This window comes from Triticum aestivum, chromosome 5B (genome assembly GCF_018294505.1).
Source record: "Triticum aestivum cultivar Chinese Spring chromosome 5B, IWGSC CS RefSeq v2.1, whole genome shotgun sequence".
NCBI lineage: Eukaryota > Viridiplantae > Streptophyta > Magnoliopsida > Poales > Poaceae > Triticum > Triticum aestivum.
In genome coordinates, this window is record NC_057807.1 from 424,053,862 (window position 1) to 424,065,835 (window position 11,974).

The window sequence follows — 11,974 nt, forward strand, 5'->3', positions numbered from 1 at the left end:
TAGCAACATCAATCTCAGAACATAGTGGATACTAGGGATCAAACCCTAACAAAACTAACTTGATTACATGATAAATCTCAACCAACCCATCACCGTCCAGCAAGCCTACGATGGAATTACTCACGAACGGCGGTGAGCATCATGAAATTGGTGATGGAGGATAGTTGATGATGACGACGACGATGAATCCCCTTCTCCGGAGCCCCGAACGGACTCCGGATCAGCCCTCCCGAGAGAGATTAGGGCTTGGCGGCGGCTTCGTATCGTAAAACGCAATGAAATTTTCTCTCTGATTTTTTTCTCCGCGAGACGAAATATATGGAGTTGGAGTTGAGGTCGGCGGAGCCTCAGGGGGCCCACGAGACAGGGGGCGTGCCCAGGGGGGAGGGCGCACCCCCACCCTCGTGGACAGGGTGTGAGCCCCCTGGTCTTCATCTTTTGCGAGGATTTTTTATATTTTCCAAAAAGTGCCTCCGAGGATTTTCAGGACATTCCGAGAACTTTTGTTTTCTACACATGAAACAACATCATGGTAATTCTGCTGAAAACAGCGTCAGTCCGGGTTAGTTTCATTCAAATCATGCAAGTTAGAGTCCAAAACAAGGGCAAAAGTGTTTGGAAAAGTAGATACGTTGGAGACATATCAATGGCTATGACTCATATATGATCAATCCTTTTGGTTGCATTAGTTTTGGATAAACATGAATGCCATGGGACAAAATAAATTCGTGTTTGCTATTTCTCAGGTACCTGAAAAATTAGCTCGGGTTAGTCGATTCTGGGGCGAGGCCAGACGGGGCCTACGTGAGCAGTGGCCTAGGCAAGGCCAAGCTAGGACTTGGCCGGAGACATGGACAATGTAGCGGGCTGCAACGTCCCGATCGGAGGCGAGGGAGCAGGTTGACCGGTAGGGTCAGTGGGAGGGGGGTTGTGCCGGGGGGTCGTCGACATTGAACGTTCGTAAAATGCATCACTGAAGTATGTTGACAAAGTTTGAGCATAGAAAATATACCAAACCCCTCTGGTGCCGGACTGCGCTTCGCGGCTTTGGTGCCTTAAGGCACCTGCCTTTGTGTGCATGACATTCAGGCCCAACAAGTGGCTGGGCCATATGTCAGTGATCCAAAGGAAGGTGCCTTTACGACACCGAAGCTGCTTCATATGGTGCCTCAAGAGACAAGGAGAGAGAAACACAAATCTACCCACGCGCGCGCGAATGGAGGGTATCCTACTGCAAAAGGACCAAACCTCGGCTTGGCAAAATATCTCCTAAAATACATCATGCATTCATGCATGAATTACTCACCTTTGACTTGATGAGTTCACAATATGCACAAATTACAAAAAAGAGGGATATGTCCTTGCGGGAAGGCTTGTGCGATCCACCAAGCGGATTAGAAGGAAGTACCTTCTACAAATTCAAATTTGTGAGTCTCGCCATCTTTGAAAATGTGTTTGGTCCTTTTGGATGTTGTTCTAGAAATGAGTTCCCTTGTGGGATGAGCTTAAAATATGTGCGTGGTGTCCAAGTACTTTGCATGAATTTTATTCATATAGACTCTAGAGTTCACGTTCACTTTGAGAATTTTCCTAATCCATTTTGCACCGAAACTAATGTCCATGATATTGGAGGTGAGGATCCCAAGCCCCCTCTGTTTGATAAGAAGTGAAATCTAAAATTATCTAATTGGACATGCATTCTGTCTAGCACGATAAATATGCCCATCACATACGTTGGGACGATAAAACACATCATACACATGAGTTGGTGAGCACCAACATTGTCCTCCAAGGAACAATATTCCCCATTCAGAAACTTCACTTTGACGCAAAGTGGTATAACCAAATGCCAAATGTATCATCTTGCACACAGTTGAAGTAGCCAATTACAAAAATGATTTGTTTGTAGGTCCCTATAGACATTGCTACCATGCACCATTACCGTCCAACAAGTGTAGATACGTTGATTGTTGAACCATGTGAAAGGTTTAGAACACCTCGTGTGCATCTTGTTATCTATTGAGAAAATGTTTATATGTTTATATGGTCCAAATAAATTCTTCATCTTGAAAAATTATGTGATTCTGCAAGAATGCATAGTTACGTGACATTTGAAATCCTGTGCTTTTTGTGTTTTACTCCATCCATTAAAAAATATAAGAGCGTTTATATCACTACTTAGAGTACATTTGATGTTGTAGGCGGTGTTTTTACAATTTTTCTCTGGAAGTAAAAGCTATTGTATTTTCCATTGGAACCATCCAATTCTTCTATATTATGATTTGCATCCCTCGCAGGCTCACTGATGCGCGGGCGCCGCCGCGGCTGCGGCAACCGCCGCCGCGCTGGGTCACCAGCTCATCGTCCCCACGGTCAGATAATAGAGTAGTTCTTTCCAGATCCAAGGCAGACACAAGATCTCTCCTCTACTCCGTGGACATCCGAACTCCTTCACTCCCTCCCCCTGATCTCCCCGCGCCATGTCCGACACGGGCGCCGGCGGCGACGAGGTCATCCACGACGCCCCCGGCTTCATTCGCGTCTACAAGAGCGGACGCGTCGAGCGCTTCCTCCGGATCGACTTCGCCCCGCCCTGCACCGACGCCGCCACCGGCGTCTCCTCGAAGGACCTCACCATCCTCCCGGGAGCCGGCGTGTCGGCGAGAATCTACCTCCCGCCTGCCCCCGCCGGCGGCCAACAGGGCAAGCTCCCCGTCCTCGTATTCTTCCATGGCGGCGCCTTCTGCCTCGGTTCGGCGTTCGACGCCGCCGCGCACGGCCACGCCAACCAGCTCGCCGCGCGGGCCGGCGCGATCGTCGTGTCGGTGGAGTACCGCCTCGCGCCCGAGCACCCGTCCCCGCGCTCTACGGGGACGCCTGGGCGGCGCTCCAGTGGGTGGCCGCGCACGCGGGCGGCCAGGGCGCGGAGCCCTGGCTGACCAATCACGCGGACTTCGGGCGCGTCCACGTGGGCGGCGAGAGCGCCGGCGCCAACATCGCGCACCACGTCGCAATGCGTGCTGGTGCCGAGGAGCTAGGCCACGGCGTGAAGGTGAGCTCCCTCGTGCTGATCCATCCCTACTTCTTAGGGGGCGACAGCTCCGAGTCGGACGAGATGGGCATGGCGTTGCTCGACGAGCTGGTGCGGCTTTGGCCGGTGGTATGCCCTGGGACCAGCGGGTGTGACGACCCGTGGATCAACCCGATGGCGGAGGGAGCGCCCAGCCTGGCCGGGCTGGGGTGCAAGCGCGCTCTGGTATGCGTTGGGGGCAATGACGCCATGAGGGGAAGGGGAAGGCTGTACCGTGAGAAATTGATTGGGAGTGGGTGGCAAGGCGAGGTGGAAATCTGGGAGGCGGATGGGCAGGGTCACGGCTTCCATCTCTTCCGGCCGACATGCGTCCAGGCTGAAACACAGGTCCGCGTGGTCGCAAAATTTCTGGGCCGCCGATGAGATCTCCTGTTCTCCGCTCATTCACATGACCAAGGCAATGTTCTTATTGGCTATTGTTGTACACTAGGAAGTTTGAGTTTTGCTTAAGACATGTTTGTAGCTGTTCTTGAGTAGTTTTATGTTCAGTCTATAAGAAGTATATTGTTACTACTATCATATGGAGTTCAAATTCAAACCAGCTAGTCTGCCATTCTGTTCAATTACAAATTTGTATTTTGAAAGGGTTTAGGATGCTAAGATATGATTATAAGTTCTCAAATTGCAGTAGAGCTTGCATTCTCAAGAATAAAAAGGGAAATACTACTTCGAGCCTGAATCATCATCTTGGAGCCTTTTCCTACTTATATTTATGGTTAAAAATGTCTGATTGGGATGCTGCATAATATATGTATTTCCATTTCGGCTAGCAATTCAGGCTTTAATCAAAAGACAATCATTAAGCTTTCTCTGCTGGACATTCCTTCTGATGTTATTTCATTACATGACATGGCAGACTAAGAGAGGTACTGAGCAATATACTCTTAGTAAGCCTTCTCTTAATACTGCAATCCTATCGAGCAGTTGTGAAAATGTTGCTGATACAGTGGTGCTGGTCAAGCAGGCCATGACCACTATGATGAGCCACCAATCATTGAGCCAACAGATGTAAGGCATACTGCAGCACTTCTCGAATACCTTCATGCTCGATGGTGCTCGCAAGAGATCCCCAGCAAATGGCTACAAATATCCTTGTTCAAGGCATGGATAACGTCCAAGCCATGGATACTGTCCTGGATAATCTTTTCCTTCCATGTCCTGCCGCACCGGGGTGTTGCACAGTGATTCCTTTACTTCTTGCATTGTTGCCAAGTCATTGACCAAATGCAGTTTCCTCTGCCAACTGCAAAGGTAATACTGCTTTAGTAAGCTATTTGCGGTATGCAGGAAATATTTTACTGTATTGCATAACCAGTACATTGAAAGAAATTGAAGATTAATATAGCAGCGACTTAGTTTATTTTTGCAGGGTTGCACATATTGATATTGCATTAATATGTTGTGTTTCACGAGTCAAGCAAGGTTTTTATGAAAAGAACCTGCATGACAAGAGGGGTCTTCAGTGTCAATGGTGCCAGCAGCCAGACAACAGACTGAACTGAAATGTAGTCAGCACTAGCATGCCAGGTAACTGATGCATACCTTCTTGTGAGTTATGTGAGGATGTATAATTTTCTTGGGATACATATATTGGCCTTACTTTGAAGCAATCATTTGGCTAACTTACAAAACTAACTACTTACTGCTGATTGTAAGGATGCATAATTTTCTAGGCACACATATCAACCTACTTCGAAGTAATCACTTGCCTCATTACAGAACTAACTACTTACTACTGACATGATGACTTCTCCTTATGTGGCTTTGAAGTGCCATTATTTATTTATTTATTTTGAACAAATAGGCAAAAGCCTCAGATACTTATATTAAAAGAAGAGTTACAATATGTACAAGGGTCTCTGGCTACAAAAGCAAGATTTGGTAATCCTTAATGGCATTGGTAATGAAAAAATGTACTGCTAGTAGCAACTGGCTGGAACTAGTTCTACAGCTCAGTTTTCAGTACAGCGCATGATCCAAACTCAGCAAGATTGGTGATATCATCAATATTTTCTGGGAGCCTCCACTCTTCCAGTGTTCTGAACAATCCATGTGATGTCTTTCTCTTGATTGGTACTTCTCGACATCTCCAACATCTTCAGGCCCAAAGAAAGAAAATGAATCATCAGTGGCATCTTGGAGGCCACGCATACTCATTTCCAGCTTCTGAGCATGCTGAAGAGTTTCTGCCATGGTACCTGCATGACAGACCACTTGATTATCTGAATATGTAAATCATTTCTCATCTTCCAGAGAACCCACAACAATGCTAAGGATATTCACGTTAACTATTACTGGCATGCCATGTATTATAACTGTTTATCTTGATTTATGCAGTTAGTTTCCATGGCTCTATCTGACTACAGTTTCATCCATATAAGCTTGCAGTATCAGTTGTTTTAATATTTAGTCTTCATCTCGCATGTAGGAAAAGCTATGCAGTAACTTCACATTGTTTTATCTGATTGCAGTTGCATGGTTGCGCCCATATAAGTTTGCATAATGAATTGTTTTAACTTTTGTTCTCCATCTTCCATGTATGAATCAGAGAAAGCGTGACTGGAAACTAGGTTATTCGGTGATGAAGCGAAGTAAGTTAGGTTTATTTGAATTTGGTAGATAATTTGTTGTTTTGATTTTTTTTTTCTGCAAGAGAAAGAATAACAGTGCATGTATCTTTAACTACTCTGGATTTGTGATAAATATTTTCCATCGTTACCATTCCTACGTTTTCTTCCTCTGGGAATCAAACGAATATTCTAATATTTATTTGTTCACGGGATCTTAAATCTAATTGTTTTTCACAATATGATATTTTAGTATTATCACATGATATCTTACTTGACGGGCTACATCACCTTTCCTTTTACCTAGCCAAAGCTGAACGTTACACCATTTCTCAAAAATAAAAAATAATAATTGAAGACTTACATAAGTTCGTCGGATCTAGACAACAATCTTATGTACTTAACTAGGATATCATTTGGGTACAACATGGATGGGAATACGTAATCAGTGATGCAACAACTGTCCAGCTAAAAGAAAACTGGCACAAATTGAATGCCACCATGTTTTTTCCCCATTGCTGCATACTGCCTAAAATTCAAATGCTTCAGCAGTGCAGGTTCCTCGATATCATCCTCAAAGGGCATGCCTAAGACATCCCATTTAGGTCAATCAACTCGTACTAGTACACAAATTGTTCATCATATTATTTAGATTGCGTGCATCGCAAGTATGGCCATATTGTGACAGAGCACAAAGCTAAGATTTATTAGCTCCATGCAAATTTAGGTCAACTTTCTAACAGGGCCAACACTTGGGTCATGGAAATTCTCTTTTCCTGGCAGCACCTTCAGGGCACTAGAATAGCCCCTAGTCCAAGGGCAACTGAGAAAGAGACATTTGTCCTTCTTGCATTCGAACCTCATATTTTCAACAGAAAATAAAGCGTGCACTTTTGCAACTTTAATTCTACACATCTTCCCATGAATGAAGATTATTAAGATCTTATTATCGCACGTTTAAGTTATTCGTAATGACTATTCCTGAATGTTATAGACCTACACTACCTGCATTGCCACGAAAGTTCTCATCCAAAGTCTATTAATACGTGTGCTCTACATTAACTTGAGGACTCAAAATTGCCGTCCTCGGAGAACTACAATTCTGTGCAACCTACCCTTGAAGAGAGCAGAGATATGGAGACTGGAAAACATATCTTGTGCAGACAACCACCAACTTATGGCAACCTCATCACTATTCTCTCGATCGATGGCGGAGGGATTCGAGGAATCATTCCAGCTGTTGCTCTTGCCTTTCTAGAATCAGAGTTGCAGGTAAACCTGTAGTTATGTAGCACGATTGATTTTCATATCTTGTGATATTGGCAATTTGACAAGGCAACACTTACCTGGTGAGAAATATAATAGATTAGAACTCCATGTTCCATATGTCGCATCAGATGAAATAAGCTTGCAATTTATTTTTTGTTTGTTTGTTTAAAGTTCAAACTCTCAGGATTTAACTTAATTCACTAACCATGTCTTATTAACTTCAACTGTAAAGTTACTTGCATAAGCCAAGTAAATCTTAAAGTTTGCATTAGTGTCGCAATTAGGGTGCTGTCTTGTTGTTGTCTGCTCCCTACTCTTTTATTGTTATTTATGCACATGTAGATGTTGAGCAGTTGCAGTCGTGCAGAAGATTCAAATTCTTGGAAAATTGGATTTATATTTTGTATTACATCAGTTCAATATTCTGCTAATGCTTGTTCTGTATTTCTGGTTCTTTTATCTCAACTGGACTGGTGGACTGAATATACTTGATGTGTAACAATGATTTTGTTTCCATCTGCCCCAGCATATGCTCCTTTCTTTAGAAGCGCATTAATTTTCAATTGACGCTCTTGATTGCATCCCACTGAAACTGTTATGTTAACTTCTAAAGAAACTTGATGGAGAGGAAGCCCGGTTAGCAGACTACTTTGATGTCATTGCTGGGACCAGCACAGGGGGACTTGTGACTGCGATGCTCACTGCACCAAATAAGAAGAGAAGACCACTTTTTGCGGCGAAGGATATTCAAGCATTTTATATGAACCATGCTCCCAGAATTTTCCCACAGCTCAGGTGAACGATATATTATGGTTTTTGACTTCTTGTTGATTGGATTATGAACTTGTCCAGTAACACATATTGTCTGTTTTTTAGGGGTGCATTTGGTAGGATAATGAGGATACTTCGCTCATTGTCAGGACCTTATTATGATGGTAAGTACCTTCATGAAGTTGTGAGAAAGAAGTTAGGAAGTGCCAGGCTGCATCAGACGTTAACAAATGTGGTAATACCAACTTTCGACATCAAGCGGCTACAACCAACCATTTTTTCGTCGTATGAGGTTTCCCTCTTTCCCTCTCTCTCATCTTTCAGGAGTCCTAATTTGAGCACCTGTAAAATATGGTACATGTTTCTTTGTATTGGATGCTAGTTATAGTAAGTGAGAACCAATTCATTTTAATGGCACAAGAAACACATGCTACTAAAATGTGTATTTCTTTGTTTTCTCTGTAAATTTACTTCAAAGGGAGAACATATATATGAGGCAGTAGTGAGAGGTCGAGAACTTCCATTAATCCTCCATGATGGAGATTTTGCACAAAAATGAACTTTCTATTATCATGTGACAGGTTAAGAAGAAGAAGAACACAATGAATGCTTTGTTATCAGATATTTGCATCAGCACGTCCGCTGCTCCAACTTATTTGCCTGCGCATTACTTCAAGACTGAAGATTCTCATGGAAACATCAAGGAGTTTAATCTTATTGATGGGGGAGTAGCTGCCAATAATCCGGTACTATAGCTGCCTGTAGTTTTGCATAACATACAGCATGCAGCATGTGCTTGATTCAGAGACTGAAGGAAAATCTTGAAATTTTGAAATAGACCTAATATCTGTCTTTGTTGTGTTTAGGCCTTAGTTGCCATTGGAGAAGTAAGCAAGCAGATATTCAAGCAAGATCCAGATTTCTTCCCAATAAAACCTATGGACTATGGCCGGTTTTTGGTCATTTCACTTGGCACAGGCTCATCAAAATTCGAAGAGAAGTACGATGCACAAAAGGCTAAATCATGGGGAGTGTTGGATTGGTTATGTAGCAGTGGATCTACACCATTAGTAGATATTTTCACACGGGCAAGTGCAGATATGGTGGATATTCACATCGCTTCTGTTTTCAAAGCCTTACATTCTGAGCAGAACTATCTGAGAATTCAAGTAAGTAAAATGCAGGCAGCTTATTTTGTACTCCCTCCGTCCGGAAATACTTCTTGGAGAAATGGATGTATCTAGACATATTTTAGTTCTAGATACATTCATTTTTATCTATTTCCCCGACAAGTATTTCTGGACGGAGGGAGTACAAAGTAACTAATTAATCAGCTTCCATTTACTCAGAGAATACCATTTCTACATGACAGGATGATACCCTATGGGGGACACTCTCCTCAGTTGATGTTGCCACCAAGGATAACTTGGAGAAACTTGTCAATGTTGGAGAGTTGCTGCTAAAGAAACCTGTCTCACGGGCAAATTTGGAGACTGGCCAAATGGTGCCTGCTTGTAGTGACATAGAGGAGACCAATGAGGAAGCTCTCAAGAGGTGAGCTTTTTGGCTTGCCACCACCTATCAGGTTATTATAATTGCAGTATGCATCTCTACTTATTAGCTAATTAGCACCTTATTTCCAGATTTGCAAAGCTGCTGTCTGATGAAAAGCGAATTCGCCAAGCAAGGTCGCCAAAATGAAGTCCAGTCTCTTATGTCTATGCTCTGCCACAGCGAAATTTTGTCAGCATGGCATACCCCAGTTACCAATTTGTTGATGTGTTTGTTGAAGTTTCATTGTAACGTAGTTAAATAAATGTGTAGTGTGGCATACTGATTGCTATAGTTTGATAATGTTAGGTGCCGGTGGTTTTAGATATGTAAATGCAAATATATTTTTAAATAAAACAAAGCATTTAATTATTGTTCTGTTGTGTTATCGATTTCACTGGTTTATGTCAGCCGATGAGTTCTGAAGGATTCCATGCTGACCATGCAGTGAGACATTCGGAATAAAGAGATAGCCGCCACTGCTGCATGGAACAAGTACCTGGTACGATATCTCTTCGCTTTGTACGTAGAAATAGTTAAACCTATCTCTGCTTTGGGTAATGAGTATCAAGCAAGTGAGATGCCTTTTCAAGAACGCTTTACCCTTTAGTACTTCTTGAGATACTGCTGTTGGGAATTGTCAAAGAGACATCTAATTCTTATAGGGTTTGCAGCATGGACAGACTGGATAAATAAATAGCAAAGCGCTTCACTAACTCAAAGAAGTTCATTTTTATTGACACGCTTTCCAGGGCAACAGGCTCTTCTGTGATTGAGTACCTTTTAGCTTACTTTGAAAGTTTCAAACTCATTACTACTCTCTTGCAATGCGCATTTTTTTTGTTTGTGAAATGCTGTAGTGGCACTATTCTGTGATCCTGGTATACTACTATACTCTGCCAAGTTGGATTTGTTAACATTGCAGCATCCAAGGGGCAACATCGTGGGCTGCAGGATGGCTGGAACTGAATATTTTGATGTGGATACTACGGTGGGTAGCCTTCCAAAGCAGGTCTAAGCATGTGCTCTCGACCACTCAGTCCCTAGATTGGTGATCTGTAACCATCACCCATCAAATTTTGAGCACCAAAAGATCTGATCAACAACCAACAATGCGCAGTGTGAAGTAGGTATAACTGTCAACTTTTGGAACACAAAATTTCCATCAGCACATAAATATAGCTATAGTTTTAAAGCTGATACAATTGGGGATTTCGGAATCCAAGTGGATGGTAGCAAAATCTGTTAAATTAAGTAGAAATCTTGGAGCTCTTCTAGCCAGTCATGGGGGTTCCTTGGTTGGTGGTGCCACACTGCTACATTAGATCGACCATAGGTTTTCTGGGGGAAAAGGCAAATCTGACAAGCATTTCTTCAAACCCCTAGGCTTTTTTGCTCATGTTAGTGGCCTGCACCGCTTGAGTGCCCTAAACCGTTGATCTGAGCCGTTGCCCGTACACCGTACATGAAATATATTTCTTCTCTAGTCTTAGGCTATATATGAAGTTAATGATTAAAAAAGGTGACCCCTCCTTCGTCTGGGGAGCCAGCTAATGTGCTTGGCTGGTCGAAAGCTGTGTCTCTCGATCGATGCGTGTCCAAGCAACGAAGATTCCCAGATTATGCCATGCAAACGATGCTGCCCTTTTCCGAGATCCTTGCAGTAAGTGTTTCTCAACACTTAAGTGTGGGTTACTTTTCCTTTCTGATGATGTTAGTCTTCACTCCATGAGAATCGAAGAGCAATTTGAGTTTAACAGACTGCATGCTCTGCATCTGTCCATGCAATACTCTTCTTTTTTCTGAAGCACTAATCTCCCATAATCGAATGTGCACGTTTAGAAGATGAACATTTAGTTTCTTGATGACTGCGGCAGAGGCATGTGAAAATTTTGGACTCTGCCGAAAATGACATGCATAGTGTTTGGTGCACCATGGCAATGGTGTACTTCATGGTTGCTTCTTCATGTGGCCTTCTGAGTTTTGAGGAGCCTTCACATTGCACGGAGCTGGGCTGGCTACCTTTCTACTTTGTATACCCCTCGGATCTAGTATACGCTAGTCTTGTCATCATTTAAAATATTGCACGCCATATGAGAACAGAGCGCCGCTCTGTTGGTAAGCTGTGCGGGTGCGCACGCTGCCCACCCAGGTTGGAGTCTCGGATCCAGCGGTTGCTCAGGTTGCATCTTCTACTACAAAAATATGCCGCCATGGTCTAGTGTCCTGGCCGGTCTCGTTCTTTTTTGAAAAAATACATTGCAGTGCCACAGCACTTCCCCGCCTATAAATTGACGCTTGATGCAAACCTCTCAAATCAAGCTAATTAATAAGCCCAAGCAAGAGGAGTAGCAGCATACCAGTGTGCACTGCCTCAAACCCTGAGCCCCAGGAGAGTCTTAGACCAACTTAATTACTTGTTGGTTCTTCAGTTACATGGCAGGTTCCAAGCATGTCTCGTCGTGCACCTGCATTCTGATAATCTTGGTCGTGTCGAGCCACCTGGCGTCGTGCCCGTGCGAGGCGAGGAGGCTGATGGCGGCGTCGGCAAAGATCGACGGCGATGAGGCATGCGCATCAGCTGGGTGCCGCGCCGTGCAAGGTACTGCTAGTGGTACCGCGGCGGCGACCTGGAAGATGGCGACCACCGACAGTCGTGGAACGTCGCCTGGGCACAGCCCGGGGATCGGCAACAAGCTGCACGCTGCAGGGAACGATCGCCGTT

General features: G+C 43.8%; 1 protein-coding gene across 8 annotated transcripts; it reads left to right on the plus strand.

The window, feature by feature from the left end:
* The first annotated feature begins 3,457 nt into the window (after nucleotides 1-3,457).
* LOC123112244 (patatin-like protein 2) lies at nucleotides 3,458-9,621 on the plus strand. Of its 8 annotated transcripts, none has more exons than XM_044533187.1 (11): nucleotides 3,458-3,957; nucleotides 4,056-4,342; nucleotides 4,448-4,618; nucleotides 5,640-5,682; nucleotides 6,653-6,930; nucleotides 7,541-7,722; nucleotides 7,804-7,990; nucleotides 8,280-8,444; nucleotides 8,565-8,867; nucleotides 9,071-9,252; nucleotides 9,342-9,621. In XM_044533187.1, the coding sequence occupies exons 5-11, from the start codon at nucleotides 6,793-6,795 to the stop codon at nucleotides 9,397-9,399; spliced, it is 1,215 nt and encodes a 404-aa protein (XP_044389122.1). In that variant the 5' UTR covers nucleotides 3,458-3,957; nucleotides 4,056-4,342; nucleotides 4,448-4,618; nucleotides 5,640-5,682; nucleotides 6,653-6,792; the 3' UTR covers nucleotides 9,400-9,621. The 8 variants fall into 8 exon arrangements, with proteins under 8 accessions (XP_044389122.1, XP_044389124.1, XP_044389121.1 ...); XM_044533189.1 differs by having other exon boundaries at nucleotides 4,461-5,285; nucleotides 6,727-6,930; XM_044533186.1 differs by having other exon boundaries at nucleotides 4,461-4,618.
* The last annotated feature ends 2,353 nt before the right edge of the window (nucleotides 9,622-11,974 follow it).